This window comes from Giraffa tippelskirchi, chromosome 2 (assembly GCF_054371585.1).
Source record: "Giraffa tippelskirchi isolate mGirTip1 chromosome 2, T2T-mGirTip1v1.2.pri, whole genome shotgun sequence".
NCBI classification, from domain to species: Eukaryota; Metazoa; Chordata; class Mammalia; order Artiodactyla; family Giraffidae; genus Giraffa; species Giraffa tippelskirchi.
The window spans coordinates 194,321,016-194,342,105 of record NC_137276.1 but is presented as its reverse complement, the minus strand read 5'-3'; the positions used below and the strand labels follow the sequence as shown (position 1 = coordinate 194,342,105).

The following is a 21,090-nucleotide window of genomic DNA, read 5'->3' as shown; positions in this document are numbered from 1 at the left end:
CATCGAGTAGGTGATGCCATCCAGACATCTCATCCTCTGTCGTCCCCTTCTCCTCCTTCCCCCAATCCTTCCCAGCATTAGGGTCTTTTCCAATGAGTCAACTCTTCGCATGAGGTGGCCAAAGTATTGGAGTTTCAGCTTCAGCATCAGTCCTTCCAATGAACACCCAGGACTGATCTCCTGTAGGATGGACTGGTTGGATCTTCTTGCAGTCCAAGGGACTCTCAAGAGTCTTCTCCAACACCACAGTTCAAAAGCATCAATTCTGCGGCGCTCAGCTTTCTTCACCGTCCAACTCTCACATCCATACATGACCACTGGAAAAACCACAGCCTTGACTAGACGGACCTTTGTCAGCAAAGTAATGTCTCTGCTTTTAAATATGCTATCTAGGTTGGTAATAACCTTCCTTCCAAGGAGTAAGCGTCTTTTAATTTCATGGCTGCAATCACCATCAGCAGTGATTTTGGAGCCCAAAAAAATAAAGTTTGCCACTGTTTCCACTGTTTCCCCATCTATTTCCCATGAAGTGATGGGACCAGATGCCACGATCTTAGTTTTCTGAACGTTGAGCTTTAAGCCAACTTTTTCACTCTCCTCTTTCACTTTCATCAAGAGGCTCTTTAGTTCTTCCCTTTCTGCCATAAGGGTGGTGTCATCTGCATATCTGAGGTTATTGATATTTCTCCCGGCAATCTTGATTCCAGCTTGTGCTTCTTCCAGCCCAGCATTTCTCATGATGTACTCTGCATATAAGTTAAATAAGCCGGGTGACAATATACAGCCTTGACGTACAGGCTTGACGTACAAAGAAATGTATAACAATAGCCCAAATACCACTTTGAGGCTTTAAAAGGGTGAATATGAATGGAGAAAATAATTCTCCTTTGACAAGATATTCTTCCATTTAGTCACATCTAATACTATTACATTTTTCACTATAATCCTTTAAATTCCACCCAAGAGGAAAAAAACAAACCTGTATAATCATTTTGAAGTAAGCAAATTTACTATAGGACATTAACAAACTCAAAATGAACATGCAGATGTGGAGAAATTATAATGTAACATTAAATATTAATTATAAAGTAGGTCATGTTTATGCTCTCTGTGAAACAACTAGTTAGTTACTTATGAAAGTAAATTCAGGTACAATAAAACTGTTTTCATTTTCTTTTCAGAGCTTTTTTTCCATTGGAACAAATTATCATGGGCCTAGTTTTTTTCTATATTCAATCATCAACTCAATTAACTTTTTTTTTAAAAAAAAAAAACCTTCATATTCAGAACAGAGCTAAAGTTAATGACATTGTATTAATTTACATTAAGAAAACAGAGCAATAGTAAGATGCTTCCTTAAAACTGTAGTAATACTTTTAAGGCTGCAAATAAAGTTAAAATATGACTTTTTCTTAAATCAGAGATATTGAAATTAACCCTAAATTCATACTAAATACTCTTAGTAGCTCAAACAATGAACTCATATAACAGAAAATGACATAGAAGCCAACAAAATAATTAAGATACACAAATACCTAATAAAAATATGGTGAGATATTCAATTTCAAAGGAAACTGGGGTAATTAAAACTACAAGATTTACTTTTTCAACTCTCTAATTAGAAACAAATCTTGAGCATAAACTTTCTTCTATTGGTAAAAGTATAGATTGATAAAGAGAGGTCCTCTGGCAAACAAGCCATTACCCTAAGCACAAGGTATATTAAAGGAATTTGAAGGGTAGTCATGAAAACAAGAAAACCTAAGCAGTTTAACTCTTGACTAGATTGATTCAAGCCCTCTCATTAAGAGTCTAGCAAATGGACAGATACATGCTTATCTCCAAATGTTAATATGATTTATCTCAGTCTCTACTGTTTTATCTAACACCCACCTTTAAGCCAAAAATTATTAAATACAGAAGAAAAACAACCCATAGTCAAGAGAAAAAGCAATCGATATGACCAGTTTTAGATATGACACAGATTTAGTTTTAATTCAAAACAGCAAGGAATTTTTTCTATTTGTTAATGAATAAATTTAAACATTAGTGAGAAGAGAAAGATACAATAGGAGATCACTTACTATAATCTATGCTAAATTGAGCAACTCCACTACCAGGATAGTAGGAACCCTTCTCCACAGTGACAAGACAATGCTTATTTTGTTTTTCTTGAATGATTTCCTTTACTCCTGAAGTTCCTTGATTCATCAAATTCCAGCCTCTAATACATCCATCTAGACGAGGGTTAATCTAACAATATAAAATATAGACCAATGAATGCATTTTAAACTTAAAAAAAGGGGGCTTTATTGATTATGCTACTATATTTATTGATATTACTGTACTTATTGATTATATTAATGGATACATGTTTTCATTTTAAGGGCAAAATTCTTTCTTTGATGACATTGTAAAATATTTAGAATTTTATTTAAATTTTTTTCAAGGTCTCCTGCAGATGACAGTCTTTTTCAGTAAAAGTGCATTTATAACATCAGAGACCTTCACTGGGATCCTAATGATTTTTAACACCTCAAGCCCCACCTGCCTCTCCTGCATCAACTGGCACTAACTTTTCTGCTCTCTGGTTCCATGTACGTTTTTAGCTGTGGCCCTGGGTTGTCAGCTGCTTTCGTTTTTCGTTAACTGTATTTACAACATAGGTTTGTCTTGCCATCAAGCACTAAGCCTCTTCAGTAACAAAAGTGTTTTGCATTCTTTAGTCTCACCAAAGCATCCAGCCACACTCAGACATGTAGCCATTTCATAAATAGTTGATTATTTTTGAATAATTTATTTTACTTTTAAAATGTCTTGATTTATCAATTTCAAAGGACAGGTATATTCACTCTAATATGAGTTAACTAACTAGGATTTTATGTCATATCACAAATCTTTTAAAAGCTAAGGCAACTGAAATACATATAAAATAGCAAATATTTAAATTAAATCAGTAAGTGTAAAATTAGCAGATCCATGACTTCAAATGGAAAATTTTAAACTCTTCAAGGTCAGTGATCAGTCTCCTTCATGAAACCTTTTCCACAGAAGTTAGACAAACACATATAGAAAAATCATCTATTATATCTAGCTCCAATTTATGACAGGCTGCGGTTTTATTCCCATCAAAGATTTTCTTTTTAAAATTCCACCTTACATGCTATACTTGTCCCCCATATTTTAGCACTAAAACAGACCTAGGAAAGTCTTACTTTGACTGGCTTCTAGAAAATAATGTACTTTTGGACACAGATATACATATTTATATGTCTAATGGCTGAGTATGGACTATTATGATGTTAATGTTTAACTGATGCTTGAAGAATTTTTATAAATCTATTTCTCCATGAGTAATGCTGGGAATTTAAACAGGCTCAAAAACTCTACATTCATTTTCTTATTTCCTTACTATAATTTCAAAGGTTGATAATGTTATTTTTCCATGTTCAATTCAAGTTTTCACAGTTGGTGTGTTCAACAAAATAACTTCACTTGACTCTCAGAAAACACATTTTCAAACCTATTACAGATGAAAGATTTCATATATGATGAATGATACAAGCTTGGATCATTACCGGTCTAATGAGTGCATTCTCCACTTTCCGAGGTATTCCTGCAAAGTATACTTTGGTTTCTAGAAACCCGTTGGTGGGCTTAAAAAGGCTTTCAGGCTTATTTATATTCATTACAGCTTCTTTAGCTATTTTTACACTAATACTCTGTTCTAATTCTTCCACAGAGATCTACAATTAAAAAGACAAAAATTATCAAACAAACATTACTGCATTTCATATGAAACACTAAGATTGAAAAATCCTGTTATTATTCCAGTACATAATTTTCCAAAGTAATCATTTTAATGCACTTGTTAATTTGTTCTAATACATTTCACATGTCAAATTAGTATACAGGTGATAAAAATGCATTTTAGTGTGATAATTCTTGATAAAAACTAAATCAACACCATATTTTAAAGTTTAAAAATCAGTATTTTTCTATCACATTTAAACATTCATTTATAATATATATCTTTCAATCCCAGTGTGCCATAAAATTAACAGTTTAAAAAAAAGAGAGTCACTCTACAGATCTTAGGAAACTTTTAAGTGCCCTTATTTTGCATTTGTCTGATAGTATAAATGTGAAATCAATAATGTAAATAAATTTCAATATAAATTAAGGGAACCTAGTACATTCAGTTATGTTTATTAAACACAAATTATATTTTGTTTCAAAATTCAAAAGTAGTTGAGGTCATAAGAAAGCATAATACATTAAATTCAATTGGGTTTTTCCAGTTTTGAAAGTAGTTTGGGTTTCTAAAAAAATTGGAAGTAGTGGTAAACAATAAAATTTTTTTCTTATAAAGGCAATTTGAAGAACCATTGCTGCAATTTCCTCATGTAAAACTGTAGGACTCAAAATGTAAACTGCATTTACTTAGAAGGCAATGGCACCCCACTCCAGTACTCTTGCCTGGAAAATCCCATGGACGGAGGAGCCTGGTAGGCTGCAGTCCATGGGGTCGCTGAGAGTCGGACAAGCCTGAGCGACTTCACTTTCACTTTCCACTTTCATGCGTTGGAGAAGGAAATGGCAACCCACTCCAGTGTTCTTGCCTGGAGAATCTCAGGGACGGGGGAGCCTGGTGGGCTTCCGTCTATGGGGTCGCACAGAGTCGGACACGACTGAAGCGACTTAGTAGCAGCAGCAGCAGGGTAGCTGGACAATAAGCATATCAAAGCACTACTACAGGAAGGGAAAAATTATGCTCTAAAGTAAAATAACACCCAGCATAAGCCTTCATTTGTAGCTTTCATGTTATTCTATGTATAGGAGCAAGCTTTGACAAATATTATACGTGAACGAAGTATTTACATATTGAAACATATTTTTTAATAAATTATATTCTTTTTAATATAATATTTAGAGCAGTATATTGGATGTGATAGAGTTTAAAACCACATATTGACAATTCATCTTGGGGTCTTTATGGCCCTCTTTATGCTGAATTTCCAAAAGCTTTTAGTCTATCTTAAATTAAAAGCTGGATCTTAAAAATATACCCCAAATCTGACCACTTCTCAGCACTCTTACTATCAACACTGCAGTCAAAGCTGTCCTCTTCTTTTCACTGTGTTATTGCAATAGTCTCCTAATCCCATATCCTGTTTTATCCTTGTGAAAGTAAAAGTGTTAATCACCCAGTCGTGTTTGACTCTTTGCAACCCCACAGAATGTAGCCTGCCAGGCTCCTCTGTCCATGGAATTCTCCAGGCAAGAATACTTGACTGGGTAGTCATTCCCTTCTCCAGGGGATCTTCCTGACCGAGGTATTGAAGCTGGCTCTCCCACACTGCAGGCAGATTCTTTACCGTCTGAGCCACCAGGGAAGCCCATAGTTGTGGCCCACGGGCATAGCTGTTCCGAGGCACATGGGCTCGTCCCAGACCAGGGAATGAATCTCAGATATCAATAACTTCAAATATGCAGCTGACACCCTTATGGCAGAAAGCAAAGAACTTAAGAGCCTCTTAATGAAAATTAAAGAGGAGAGTGAAAAAAATTGGTTTAAAACTAAACATTCAGAAAACTAAGATCGTGGCATCTGGTCCCATCACTTCATAGCAAATAGATGGGGAAACAATGGAAACAGTGGCAGACTTTATTTTGGGGGGCTCCAAAATCACTGCAGATGGTGACTGCAGCCATGAAATTAAAAGACACTTGCTCTTTGGAAGAAAAGCTATGACCAACCTAGACAGCATATTAAAAAGCAGAGACGTAAAGGTCCGTCTGGTCAAAGCTATGGTTTTTCCAGTAGTCATGTGTGTATGTGAGAGTTGGACTATAAAGAAAGTGGAGAGCCAAAGAACTGATGCTTTTGAATTGTGGTGTTGGAGAAGACTCTTTAAGAGTCCCATGGACTGCAAGGAGATCCAACCAGTCCATCCTAAAGGAAATTAGTCCTGAATATTCATTGAAAGGACTGATGCTGAAGCTGAAGCTCCAATCCTTTGGCCACCTGATGCAAAGAACTGACTCCTTGGAAAAGACCCTGATGCTGGGAAAGATTGAAGGCAGGAGGAGAAGGGGATGACAGAGGATGAGATGGTTGGATGGAATCACCGGCTTGATAGACATGAGTTTGAGCAAGCTCCAGGAGTTGGCGATGGACAGGGGAGCGTGGCGTGCCACAGTCCACGGGGTCGCAAAAAGTCGGTCACAACTGAGTGACTGAGCTGAACTGAGGGATTGAACCCATGTCTTCTGCATTGGCAGGCAGATTGTTTACCACTGAGCCAGTATCTTTACTCTCTACAGTTTCCACAAAGTTATTAGGTCCTAACCAGGATCATTTTTTAACATGCAAATTAGATCATATCACTTCTCAAAATCATCTAAGGTCTTTCTACTTAACATAAAATTCAAGTACTTATTCCAGACCACATTTCTGACCTCACTTTTTACTACTCTCTCCCTCTCTCACTCCACTGCATCTACATTCACTTTCATGTTGCTGCTCAAATAAAAACAAACACATCCTCTAGCCTAAGACTGTATTTGTTGTTCATGTGATGCAGAATTATCTTCTTTCCAAAATATCTGCTGTTGTGTGCCCTCAAGTCTCTGATTTAATGTAATCCCATCAGAGATGGCTTTTCTGATTCCATATGCACACTCACCCTCATCATTCTCTACTGCCTGGCCTTGCTTTTCTTTTTCCTCATAGCATTAATCACTATCTGATATAGCTATTTGTTGACACATTGTGGTTTTCATCTCACCACCAAAATGCAAGCTCCATAAGAGCAAGGACTTTTGTTTTATTCACTATTGTATCCTCACCACCTAGAAGAAGGAATAGCACAGAAAGTGCTCTTAAAATATTTTGTTGGATAAATGAAATTATACAAATTATACATTTTCCACCAATATTAGGATTATACCCAGCTATGAAATATAATAATCACTTATAAGTTATCAATATTTATTCCTAAAGGTTTTAGCCATTCTAATGACAATCATTACACATTCAATTTTATTTACCTGAATTATAAAACAATTCTAAGTTACACATTTTATTTTCTTATTTTTAATGTATTTTATTTAAAATTTAAAATAATTTAAAATTAGTGAAACAACTGCTATGAAGTGAATAGTCCAGTTTATAGGTTAGTTAACTTAATCACTTTGTCATTAATTAAAATTAAAATACTTATTTAAAATATTTACTTATTTTAAGTAATTTCTGTGCTGCATAAATTTGTTTGAAACAGTATAATTCATTAATAAATCATCAGGATTATAAGTTAGTAGTACTACCATGCTACCATACTATCTTTTAACTATAAAAGGTATGGAGTGAAAAAAGAAATCCTATTTATCAGGGGGATGTAAAATGCAAAAATTGTAAATATTGAATTACAATTTAAAGAAAAACCAACACCACCAAATTTATTACCAAAGTTTCTCTCTGACTTGCTAATGTTCTTAAATTTTATTTTTTTCTGTAAGCTTATATTCAGTTTATAGAGGGAGATTTTAATTTAAATGATTTAGCTAAAACATGAGCATGTCATTAAATAATAGTTTCTATTTAAGAAGAATCATAAATATAGGAAATGAATGAAACTGAACAGCTGCCTTCCATTCAACCCGAATTCTGTCTTTAACAGGATATAGCTCATGAACAATTCTTCAATAAACACTACTTGTAACTCATGATCACTTCACAGATAAATATTTACCTTCTTCTTTACATACATTATATCCTACCTAGAAACGTATTTAAATTCACCTTCAAACAGCTGACATTTTCAATTTGTATAAACTCATTGAAAAAAGAATTTTGTTTACTCTCTTCTACTGCAAAAGTGATTTTAGTGGTTTTAGATAGGTGATTTAGGGATATGTGGCATTCAAGTGTATTCTTCAGTACACTGGATGAATAGCTGTATGCATCAAATATTATAGATACAGATGTAGTAGGAAAGATGTGGTAAAAAAGCTATAGTAATAAGCAACAGAAGTCAAATAATTTTAACAAATTCTCTGACAGTTGCATTTGATCCTGTGTAGCCACAATTCTTTCAAAGTTAGGAGCCCAAAATCCATGGCTGCCAATCAACAGATAACCCCCTTTTTGGTGAACCACATCTGCACCCAACTATTCTTTATTACACTTTCCTGTAACATATTTCACATTACACCATATTGGTTCACAATGCCACGTCCACTATTAAACTGTGAGAGTCTAACCTCAAAGAACATGGACAATCTCTTACTATGGTTTCAGCCTCTTGGACTCAGGAATATAGCACTTTAAACATGCTTACTAAATCCTTATTGAATATATGATTACAAGAATGGATAAATATAATTAAATAATTTAGTGATGACTTTACATGGCTGCTTAACATGGACCTTTCTTGTCAGTTCCCATAGACCTATATAGTGTTTCTTTGGGGCCCCACATTCTAAGGTGAAGCTGATCTTCTCAGCTCTTCTCTGCTGAAAGTAGCATTGATTTAATTGACATTCTGCCCTCTGTAGACTAACAGTAATCCCTTCTCCAAGATAAGTTCCATCTGAAAACAGTAGATTAAAGTTCTATTCTTGATTATTCAAATAAAGACTCACTTTTAGGGATTACCTAAAAATGCTAGTTTCTAAGCATTCTGATTGGTTCCAGCTAGTGTATCCTATTTGTACAAATCCATTAATCTATATGATAATATTTAAAATTAAATTAAATTTTAAATTTTGTTACTACATGTATTTCTCTTTTACATTAAGAATATTGATGACTATCCAGTGTAGTTGTCCCAGATCAGTGTTATCTTTGCATAACCCTTGACCTTATAGGTGCAATATTACAGTTTACCAGTGACAGCCACTAAAAAAGGTAAAAAGTTAAGGACAGAATAGTTGTTTTTAACAAAGCTAATAACCGAAAACAACTTCAGTTACGAGAAATCCACACATGTTGAGAGAATAATTTCTCAGATCATTTCAGGTATTTACAGTGTGTAGAATACACTTCACACAACATCAGATAAACCCAAACTTGGTTTGGTATCACTATTAAAGTAATGATTAATGATTTTATACAAACTGCATCAGAGTGGAATGATTCTTTATGAGTTCTGCAAAACATACCATATTCCATAAACCGTCATTAATAACTTTGCCTCCACTTGTCATTTTGACTGTATTTTCATTCTTAAACTGAATTTCAATCTTTCCCTCACGAAGTGCGATCAGGAACCAAGCTGAGTGATCAGAAGATTCTGCATACAGGATAACACCTTCTGAATCGTATGTCCGGAAATCAAATTCAGCTGAAAATCTGAACAATGGACAAAAAGAGAGCCTAAATAGTGAGAAATATTGAAGATCATGTTTTTCTTTTACTCTCGAACTGGCAAATAGCAGTATGTTGAAAGAGACAACTCTTTCACTAGAAAAAATACAAGAGAAGGGCAGGATTAAGCTCTTCTTGCATTATCTCTGGCTCCATGTATACTTAAAATCAAGCTGTTTTCCTTTCTTGCTTATTCGTGGAAACTTTTTTCCAAATGAGCATATACTTTGGTAAATTTTTCATCTTTTGGCATTTGTTTTGAAAGCTCTTTTAAATGCTGGAATACACACGTATAAATATTGGGCATATTGTCTCAGAGCCTTTTATACACTATATAATCTAACATGAAGATTCTTTTTTTTTCTGTATCCATATATAATTAATAAAAGATGTTTAATCCATGATTGGTTCATCCATCAAAGAGCAAATTTTCCCTATGATTTCATATATGTCAGGAAGAAATCACTCACAGAGATATACAAGATAGTATCTGAATGATTTCTAACATAATTAAGTCTTCATGTGTGGTAAAGGAAGGTAAAATCAAAAACTTTTAAATGTATCTCTTAGTTTAATTTTAAAAGCTCTCCAAAACTCTAATTGCACAAATCACTATACTGGAGTACATAGAAGAAGAGTTTAAAAGATATAGCCATGTGTTTGGGGCAATCTGAGCTCTGACAATGCCTGTTGCTATTAAGACATTGAACATATATATAGCTACTACAGGGAAGGATAAAAATCTTAAGAATGCTGGGCTGAAAAATAACATATATCAATTCATGGCCTTATGATGCTTTAATGAAAATCAGCATTAAAGTTTCCAAGGGACCAGTAAAGCAAAATGATTGAAAAAAGGTAAACAGGAAACAGGAAAAATAGTTGTATAACTACTAGTTATCTGAGTTAAGTTAAAATAGAGGTAATTTAAATTAAAAAAGTATGATTTCAGATAATTATGAAATATGGCAAGAAAGAATTCCAGACTTTCCTTTTCTATGTACAATAGTAATAGAGGCATCATTTGTAATGGGCACAAACCTACCTCAAATAGAACAAAGAAAAAGTGGTAGAACAAACTTTCTAGCCTTGAGAATTCCAAGGAAATATTATAAAGAGGTAAACGTGGAGTAAAGTTTGTTGGGTAGATCACAATATACCAGGAATTTAAGGAACTCAGATTATATTTAAAAAGAATCATTTTACTCTGAATAGGGACTTCTATTCTCTTTCATATTCATCACATTTTGCTGACGTGAAGCATATATTATTTTGCCAAAACCTGAATCTGTGTATGGTGAGGATCTTCTAGAAGTTGATCCTATTATGGAGATAATTTCCTTTTTTTTGTAAAAACATGCTAAACCAGTAATTCAAAGAGTTGTGTTCTGCATATTTTCTGTCTGGAATACATCAGCATACTGATTCACTATGTTGGGGAACAATTCATTCTCTTTCAGAAGTATTGTAGAGTGAAAAAAAGTGAACTTGTTAACTTTGGGGCAGCATAAGTATTTGATCATGGGAAACAGAGTTGAAGAAATTTGCAAAAAAAGAAAAAAGAAACAAAAAGCATTAGCAGTTCTTTGTGTTTGTTACACAGGTGGCAACTTATAAAAATTCATCAAGCTGTATATATAAGATATATGTATATCACATGTATATTTCTGTGTGTGTGTGTGTGTGTATACAAATATAAATAATACCTCAATAAAAAGTTTAAATTAGATAATAAATACTGAAAGAAAACAATTGTTTGACCATTTTTTTCAATGTTAGAGCCCAAGTTTTTGTGAATGGTGAGAAATGAATACCTCTGAAAGTGTCTGAGATAATTAATTCTTCTCTCTCATAATTATTCTCATAGCAAGGAAAGGCTATCTCCAATCTATATCACTAGAAGATATTCTTTGCTCTGAGATGTTAAAGGGGAAAATCACATTTTTGGGGAAATCAGAGTGCTGAAAGGGCACAATTACATCAGTGAATAAATTTCAGTGTTCCTTAATAATAAAATTTCTATGAATTGAGTTGAATTATTTAATGAGTATTCACACATATATCTAATGGATTAAATTCTAAATATACATGCTTATCTAATTAAAATATTTTAAAATTTGGATTCTATAATCATTCTCAAATGTTTCCTTTCCATTATTCCAACAAAATTCCAATTTTTTTTCCTAGTTCCAACAATGTATGACTCTGAGAGAATTTGACAAAGTAGCATCATGACTCAAAACAGAAGCAATTACTCCCTCTCCAAAGTCAACTGAACTACAGGAAGAGGACATAAAGTACTCAGTCAACTAAAATCATGTGACACATTTCTTTAAAATACTACTTCAGCAATCTTATCATAGTTTCCTTAATAATTATGAATATAACTATATTCTAAAAGCAGTTTCTTTAATTATTCCCATTACTTAGAAAGTATAAAAAAGAATGAAAATTTCACAAATACATTAAATCTTCTTTTCCAGCTTCTTAAAAATATGTATTCATTAGAAGAGGAAGAACTCTGGCTTAAGGTAAAATGAGCATTAGGGAAGATAAGCCTAGAACAACCCCAAATGATTCAAGAGTGAAAATTATGTGTGAAGGAAAAAATGAAATTTAGGGTGCCCAATATCATCTGATTGATAATACACCTAAATTATATGACTGTTAATAAAATTTCATGGATTTTAAACCTTTCACTGACTCCTTTTCTTCTGTCCTGACCAGCTTATTTCTAGAATTATCACTGACATTGGTACCTCACCTGGTGGTTTCTGGCAAACGAAATTTTAAATACAAAACGACCCCTACAAACTGCTCTGCCAAGTAAAGCAATTCATAATTTTTGTCAAGGTTCAAAGGAAGGCACACTGGAACAGCCTGGAGAAAAGGCAACAAAATAAGAAAAAGCATCGGTTACTGCTTGGTGTACATGTCAGGATATCATCCTTTCTCTGGTTCCTAGTGTTCTTGTCCAGAGAAGGCAATGGCACCCCACTCCAGTACTCTTGCCTGGAAAATCCCATGGATGGGGGAGCCTGGTAGGCTGCAGTCCATGGGGTCGCTAGGAGTCGGACATGACTGAGCGACTTCACTTTCACGTCTCACTTTCATGCATTGGAGAAGGAAATGGCAACTCACTCCAGTATTCTTGCCTGGAGAATCCAAGGGACGGGGGAGCTTGGTGGGCTGCGGTCTACGGGGTCGCACAGAGACAGACATGACTGAAGCAACTTAGCAGCAGCAGCAGCAGCAGTGTTCTTGTCAAACATATCCTCTCTGATACAATAAAATAAATGCAGAACACCCATGGTAATAACGAAGCAATATCTTTTACTTCCTTGTATAGTCCATCAGTGTAATCTCCAAGAATGCATGCTAAGTCACTTCAGTCGTGTCTGACTCTTTCTGACCCTATGGACTGTAGCCCGCCAGGCTCCTCTATCCATGGGATTCTCCAGGCAAGAATACTGGAGTGGGTTGCCATGCCCTCCTTCAGGAGATCTTCCTGATCCAGGGATCAAACCTGTGTCTCCTGCGGGCTCCTGCATGGCAGGTGGATTCCTTACCGCTGAGGGTGTTTTATTTATTTTTTCCTCCGTACCTAGTTTATTTGTTTTTCTTTGGAGTATAACTGCTTTACAATGTTGTGTTAGTTTCTGGTGTAAAACAGAGTGAATAAGCTATGATGCTGTTAGTTGCTCAGTCGTGTTCGACTCTTTGTGACCCCGTGGACTGTAGCTCACCAGGCTCCTCTGCCCATGCGATTCTCCAGGCAAGAATACTGGAATGGGTTGCCATTCCCTTCTCCATTGGATCTTCCCCACCCAGGGAGTGAACTCAAGTCTCCTGCATTGCAGGCAGATTCTTTATAGCAGAATAAGCTATATGTATACATAAATCCCCTCCCTCTTGAGCCTCCCTCCCACTCACCCTCCATTTGTTTTAAAGTCTTATTAAGCCAAAATTTTTCTGAGCAAAAATGTGCTCTCTAGATATCAAAGGCAATGCTGAAAAACCTGAACAGGATAAATATAAAGTAAGATATCATCATAATCTCCAAGGAATTTACCAAAAAAAAAAAAATGATTTAGAGTCAGGTGATTTACTATCAGGGCTTCCCAGGTGGTTCTAGTGGTAAAGAACCCACCTATCAGTGCAGGAGACATAAAGGACGAAGGTTCGATCCTTGGGTCAGGAAGATCCCCTGGAGGAGGGCATGGCAACCCACTCAAGCATTCTTGCCTGGAGAATCCCATGGACAGAGGTGCCTAGCAGGCTACAGCCCATAGGGTCACAAAGAGCCAGGCATTACTGAAGTGACTTAGCACACATGCATGAACTGTTATCAAGGTTTTTTTTTTTTCTTTCAAGAGTAAAAACAAACATTTAAATGGAAAGTTTTTTAAAGGAGAAGTTCTTGGGCATACATCTAGGGATATTCTGGGGAGAACTGTGCAATAGCACTGTATTAAATCTACATCCTGAAATAATATCTCATATCCTCTTAGAACTTCAGTAAATCTATTCCAAGGAAGATGGCAATGTGTAACTACAAAAAATACTGAAATAATAGGATATCAAATTACAAAATAGACATGCACACAATACATTTCAATGAAGTACTACCAAAGTTACTACATATACCAAGTAGCTTTCCTTACCTTCCTTTACCAAATAGGTAGCATAATATGAAATGTTGACATTTTTTTAACATATACAGCTTCTCTTGATAGCAGATAGAGAGTATGTGTAAATCAATGACTATTAAATAATCAGTTAAGGGTATTTCTTTTTTTTTAATGTCTGCCTCAAAAGCATGACATTTCACTTTCACTTTTAAAAATTAAAAGAGATTCATGAATTGGATTAAAGATCACTAATGTGATCCTTACTTAGAGAAAAAAAAAAGCTTCAAATTTCTTCAGTGGAACAAATATTAGAACCTACCCCCATCATTCAATTTCTGGATCAATTATTAATTTAATTTGAGTAACCTAGAAGCAAGTTGGAGAGATAGAGAGTAACAAAATTGACCCCTCTGAATTTCGATATACTTAAACCTCAACTAAACCCTACTCTGACAAAACTGTTTGCACCTGAGATTTTATGCACACTCTTGCAAGTACTAACATGCCTAAGGCATGATCAAACTTGTCAGAGTGTGATAAACAAAAGTAGACAATGAAAAATGTTTTCACTGAAATTTCTATGGAAGATTTTTTCTCACAGAGAAGTGTAAATCTTAGCTTTTTACAGTTTTTTAAGTAAACATACACATTGCATTTTATAAAAGTACAGGCTATACAGATGAGCACTCTCTGAACTGTGGCCCTGCAGCTTTTTTTTAATCCAGCCACTAATTATCCACATGCATGCTATGTTGCTTCAGTCGTGTCCAACTCTTTGTCCCCCACTGCGCCCTGGAGAAGGAAATGGCAACCCACTCCAGTACTCTTGCCTGGAGAATCCCAGGGACGGGGGAGCCTGGTGGGCTGCCGTCTATGGGGTCGCACAGAGTCGGACACGACTGACGCGACTTAGCAGCAGCAGCAGCGGACTGCAGCCCATCAGTCTCCGCTGTTCATGGGATTCTCCAGGCAAGAATACTGGAGTGGATTGCCATGCCCTCCTCCAGGGGATCTTCCTAACCAAGGGAATGAGACTGCATCTCTTATGTCTCCTGTATTGGCAGACAGGTTCTTTACCACTAGCGCCACCTGGGAAGTCCCTCACAATGTTTACCAAATTATGTGGTCAAAATTAGTAAATACTTTGTGACTCATAGCCTGTTTTGAACTATAGCAATTATAGTGGAAATCTGTATTCTTATTTACCTCAACTATGTGGAAATAAGTACCTGCATCTCATTTTTAAAAAAGAGATGGGAAGGTTAGTACTGCAAAGTGTTACCTCACAACTCTTCTGATCTTGGGCAAGTTTGAATCCTTTCTTCCCGTCACAGTAACAAGAGTAACCTCCAGGGTAGTTGACACAAAGTTGAGCACACAAGTTCTCAGAGCACTCATCCACGTCTGGGGGAAAAGAGAACATAAATTTTAATATCTCCTAAATGTTCAATCCAACAGAAGAAGGGCTATTCTGATTTTAGTATAAGATAATCATTGATAATAAACCCTTAGTGAAAGAAATTCTTTGACATCAAATCACCTTTATGCACTTGCCACAGAAATTTAAATGAGTCACGAATGTAATTTCAATTTGTTTATATACCTGAATCAACACATTTAATGAATAACTTTCAGTAATTAATAATTAATAAATATATAACAACTATGCTAATTTTATGATTTTGAAGAAAAAAACAGAGTCTCAAAGTAACTGTCAAATCTAATCATATGGATTCCATTGACATTTTCTTCCTAACTCTTTGCTTTCAAGAAAAGACAAGGAAGGGGAAAAGAAGGAGGGGAGGGGAGGAGAGGAAGACAGGGAAGGGAAGGGAAGAAAAGATCCCTTTTAACTGAAGATTAATGTAATTCACAGAGACAGAATCCACCTGCCAAGCCAGAGATATGGGTTCACTTCCTGGGTCTGGAGGAGCCCCTGGAGAAGGAAATGGTAACTTACTCCAGTATTCTTGTGTGGGAAATCCCATGGATAGAGGAACCTGGTGGGCTAGTCCATGGAGTCACAAAAGAGTTGGATGCAACTTAGCAACTAAACAACAATGTAGTTGGAGATTAAATGACTATATCAAGAAAATATCACTTTCCATAATGCAATGATTAATAGTGGCAATAAATTTAAGGACACACATTTATTTCTTAACTTATTAAAAATATAAAAAACCCAAAAAATCTCACTGTGCTATTACCTACCATTTTGTGAAATCTTCTCTATGGTCCCTGTCCCCAATCCATACTTTAAGAAAATCTTTCTTGAAAAGTTGTTATAAGATGCTTCACCATAGAAGCACTTTAGAACTATTTAAGATCCTTGACCTTTTAGATGAATGTACCCTGTGATCTTTAAAAATCCCCAAACTCAAACACTGCTATAGCATAGTTTCCCCTTAAATTGAGAACCCCCTTTGAATGTCTTAAAATAGAACCCCCAATTTAGTGAGCCCTCAATACTATTGAAATTGAATAGAATAACTAAAGTAATAAAATATTGTATATATGTGTATCACATCTATTTCTGCTTTATTGATAATGCCAAAGCCTTTGACTGTGTGGATCTCAATAAACTGTGGAAAATTCTGAAAGAGATGGGAATACCAGGCCTACTGACCTGCCTCTTGAGAAACCTGTATGCAGGTCAGGAAACAACAGTTAAAACTGGACATGGAACACAGGCTGGTTCCAAATAGGAAAAGGAGTACGTCAAGGCTGTATATTGTCACCCTGCTTATTTAACTTTTATGCAGAGTTCAGTTCAGTTCAGTTCAGTCGCTCAGTCGTGTCCGACTCTCTGCGACCCCATGAATTGCAGCACGCCAGGCCTCCCTGTCCATCACCAACTCCCGTAGTCTACCCAAACCCATGTCCATCGAGTCGGTGATGCCATCGAACCATCTCATCCTCTGTCGTCCCCTTCTCCTCCCGCCCCCAATCCTACCCAGCATTAGGGTCTTTTCCAACGAGTCAACCCTTCACATGAGGTGGCCAAAGTATTGGAGTTTCAGCTTCAACAGCAGACCTTCCAATGAACACCCAGGATTGATCTCTTTTAGGATGGATTGATTGGATCACCTTGCAGTCCAAGGGACTCTCAAGAGTCTTCTCCAACACCACAGTTCAAAAGCATCAATTCTTCAGCGCTCAGCTTTCTTCACCATCCAACTCTCACATCCATACATGACCACTGGAAAAACCATAGCCTTGACTAGATGGACTTTTGTTGGCAAAGTAATGTCTCTGCTTTTAAATATGCTATCTAGGTTGGCCATAACCTTCCTTCCAAGGAGTAAGCGTCTTTTTATTTCATGGCTGCAGTCACCATCAGCAGTGATTCTGGAGCCCCAAAAAATAAAGTCTGACACTGTTTCCACTGTTTCTCCATCTATTTCCCATGGAGTGATGGGACCAGATGCCATGATCTTAGTTTTCTGAACGTTGAGCTTTAAGCCAACTTTTTCACTCTCCTCCTTCACCTTCATCAAGAGGCTCTTTAGTTCTTCTTCAATCTCTGCCAAAAGGGTGGTGTCATCCGCATATCTGAGGTTATTGATATTTCTCCCGCCAATCTTGATTCCAGCTTGTGTTTCTTCCAGCCCAGCGTTTCTCATGATGTACTCTGCATAGAAGTTAAATAAGCAGGGTGACAATATACAGCCTTGACGTACTCCTTTTCCTATTTGGAACCAGGCTGTTGTTCCATGTCCAGTTCGAACGGTTGCTTCCTGACCTGCATACAGGTTTCTCAAGAGACAGGTCAGATGGTCTGGTATTCCCATCTCTTTCAGAATTTTCCACAGTTTATTGTGATCCACACAGTCAAAGGCTTTGGCATAGTCAATAAAGCAGAAATAGATGTTTTTCTGGAACTCTCTTGCTTTTTCGATGATCCAGCGGATATTGGCAATTTGATCTCTGGTTCCTCTGCCTTTTCTAAAACCAGCTTGCAGAGTACATCATGAGAAATGCTAGGCTGGATGAAGTACAAGCTGGAATCAAGATTGCTGGGAGAAATATCAATAACCTCAGATATGCAGATGACACCACCCTTATGGCAGAAAGTGAAGAAGACCTAAAGAGCCTCTTGATGAAGGTGAAGGAAGAGAGTGAAAAAGTTGGCTTAAAGCTCAGCGTTCAGAAAACTAAGATCATGGCATCTGGTCCCATCACTTCATGGGAAATAGATGTGGAAACTGGAAACAGTGGAAGACTTTATTTTGGGGGCTCCAAAATCACTGCAGATGGTGATTGCAGCCATGAAATTAAAAGGCGCTTACTCCTTGGAAGGAAGGTTATGGCCAACCTAGATAGCATATTTAAAAACAGAGACATTACTTTGGCAACAAAGGTCCATCTAGTCAAGGCTATGGTTTTTCCAGTGGTCATGTATGGATGTGAGAGTTGGACTATAAAGAAAGCTGAGCACCGAAGAATTGATGCTTTTGAATTGTGGTGTTGGAGAAGACTCTTGAGAGTCCCTTGGACTGCAAGGAGACCCAACCAGTCCATCCTAAAGGAGATCAGTCCTGAATATTCATTGGAAGGACTGATGTTGAAGCTGAAACTCCAATACTTTGGCCACCTGATGTGAAGAACTGACTCATTTGAAAAGACCCTGATGTTGAGAAAGATTGAAGGCAGGAGGAGAAGAGGACGACAGAGGATGAGATGGTTGGATGGCATCACCAACTCAATGGGCATGAGTTTGAGTAAACTCCAGGAGTTGGTGATGGACAGGGAAGCGTGGTGTGTTGCAGTCCGTGGGGTCACAAACAGTTGTCATGACTGAGCGACTGAACTGAACCGATATCACATTTAAATCTTTTTTTAAAAAAATCTGTCATTCATTGAATATAAGCACAATATTCATTGATGTGTAGAGCCAACTCATTGGAAAACACCCTGATGCTGGGAAAGATTGAAGGCAAATGAAGAAGGAGGCAGAGAGTATGAGATGATTAGATAGCATCACAACTCAACTGGACATGATTTGAGCAAACTCCAGGGAATAGTGGAGGACAGAGGAGACTGGTGTGCTACAGTTCATGGGGTGGCAAAGAGTCAGAAATGATTTAGGAAATGAACAACGACAAATTCACTGTAGTTATTCAACATATACAATGAATATAACTATAATACAATACAATGTAATGAAGTTGGCTAATAATAAATCTGCAAATGCTTAGGGCTGACTATCGTAATTTCTATCTGGAGTGGTGGGAGAGTAGAAATGGTGTGTGGGGGGAAACATTGTTCATTGAGTATGTGAGGATATAATACATCAAAATCTCAAAAGGAGCATAAATAGTTGAAAAAATCTATTCTAATATTATTATCAATTTAGGCAAATTCACAGAGAGATAAGTAGGGTTTGGAGGTTGTCAGTGATTGGGAAAGGGAGGAGGGGGAATTTATTGCTTGACAGTTACAGAGTTCCGTTTGGAAAAGTTTTGGAACAGATAATGGTAATGGCTGCATAACTGTGTGACTGTAATTAATATCACTGAATTGTGGTTAAAGGGCACATATCTTATACATGTATTTTGCCATAATAGAAAAATTACTGTTAATTTGATTAGTTTCAGTCATGATATTGGGCTTCCCTGGTGGCTCAGCTGGTAAAGAATCCACCTGCAGTGGGGGAGACCTGGGTTCGATCCCTGGGTTGGGAAGATTCCCTGGAGAAGGGAAAGGATACTCAGTCCAGTATTCTGGCCTGGAGAATTCCATGGACCATATAGTCCATGGGGTTGCAAAGAGTCTGACATGACTGAGAAATTTTCACTTCCACTTTCAATCATGATATTAAATTCACTTTATAATTTTTTAAAAAATCAGAGGAGGATGTGAGATAATTTGTACATATCCATGATTTAAAAAAAAAAACAAAAACCCTATGACACATCTAAGCTACCTGGGCAGCAGCACTGGAGTAAAATGAAGTAATCACAAGCTTCAAGGAGCTCTCCCAAATCCACAGACACAGACATCACTAGTCATTGCTTCTCAAGGTTTTAGAGCTTGGCTCTCATCTGGTTATTTTGAGATTTTCTTTTTACATATATTTAATTATAATGGAGTTAGCTCATTTACTATTTTACAATAAAATGACACACTTAAACACACACAGAAACTCATTGAAAAGCCTGGCATAAAACCAAACATTTCTAACCACCTTATTTTAAACTTGTCTTCCTTTCTGTGTGTGTGTGTGTGTGTTTCCTTTCAGCTTCTTTATTTTCGAATATTATGTGCTTCTTTTGCTTCTATCATATATGGAGATCTGCAATTCAAATACAGCTTAGAGGGCCACCAGAATGCATAGCACTAAAGATCATGCATGGGTCTTACATACTTTTACTCTGGAAGGAAGCCATCACTAATCAACTGATCAAATTATAGCATGGATTTTACCACCTGAGAAAATCTGATTACTGATATCAAGGAGAACCAATGCTTCTCATTTCAAATCGGGGTACCAACTCACCCCCTCCACCACCAATAATACCAACAGAACTTTACCATCACAAGACTTTGATATGGGATTGTATTTGTAGCCTTCAGTACATTCACATTCAAAGTCTCCTGGGATGTTCTTGCACACAGCTGTGCCACAAATGCTTGGCTTTAAAACACATTCATTCACATCTACAAATGAAACAAATATATTAAAAACATTTTTTCCCATACCAGAAGACACTAGCAAAGAACCCTTGATTTGTGTTTCCTGGGTCTGGATTCATATATCTAATAAGACAACAAAGTGGACTGGAAAGAACAAAATATTAAATCTATCATCATATTTTAACTCACTTAATACAGTTCCTTTCCACAAATGCATAAAGAATTTGATCGGTGTCTGCTATTTCCTTGTAATCATGTAAAATAAAAAAAGGCTTTAGCTATTTTCTTATCTACCAGATTACAGTATGAAAATGAATTGAAGAAGAAACTCATCATATTCTTAACATGTATCCCTAAATACATGTTTCTGAAATATGGTCTTAAAAGCTTACCTACACTGAAAAAAAAAGCTTATTTACTCTGTATTAGCACAAATATAAAAAATAGGATAAA

At 36.3% G+C, this 21,090-nt stretch overlaps 1 protein-coding gene across 5 annotated transcripts in view; it reads right to left on the bottom strand.

Annotated features, from left to right (window-relative positions):
• PROS1 (protein S) overlaps positions 1 to 21,090 on the bottom strand; it is a 72,719-nt gene that overhangs the window by 7,543 nt on the left and 44,086 nt on the right. For all 5 annotated transcript variants that reach the window (XR_014070575.1, XM_081547455.1, XM_081547471.1 and 2 more), the window contains 6 exons: positions 20,536 to 20,661; positions 15,284 to 15,405; positions 12,135 to 12,250; positions 9,166 to 9,355; positions 3,579 to 3,746; positions 2,085 to 2,253 (listed from right to left, as the gene is read on the bottom strand). Coding sequence is in view for 4 of the 5 variants with exons in the window: in XM_081547455.1 (XP_081403581.1) it covers positions 2,085 to 2,253; positions 3,579 to 3,746; positions 9,166 to 9,355; positions 12,135 to 12,250; positions 15,284 to 15,405; positions 20,536 to 20,661 (891 nt within the window). In the remaining variant the exon portion in view is untranslated. The remainder of the gene's footprint in view (positions 1 to 2,084; positions 2,254 to 3,578; positions 3,747 to 9,165; positions 9,356 to 12,134; positions 12,251 to 15,283; positions 15,406 to 20,535; positions 20,662 to 21,090) is intronic.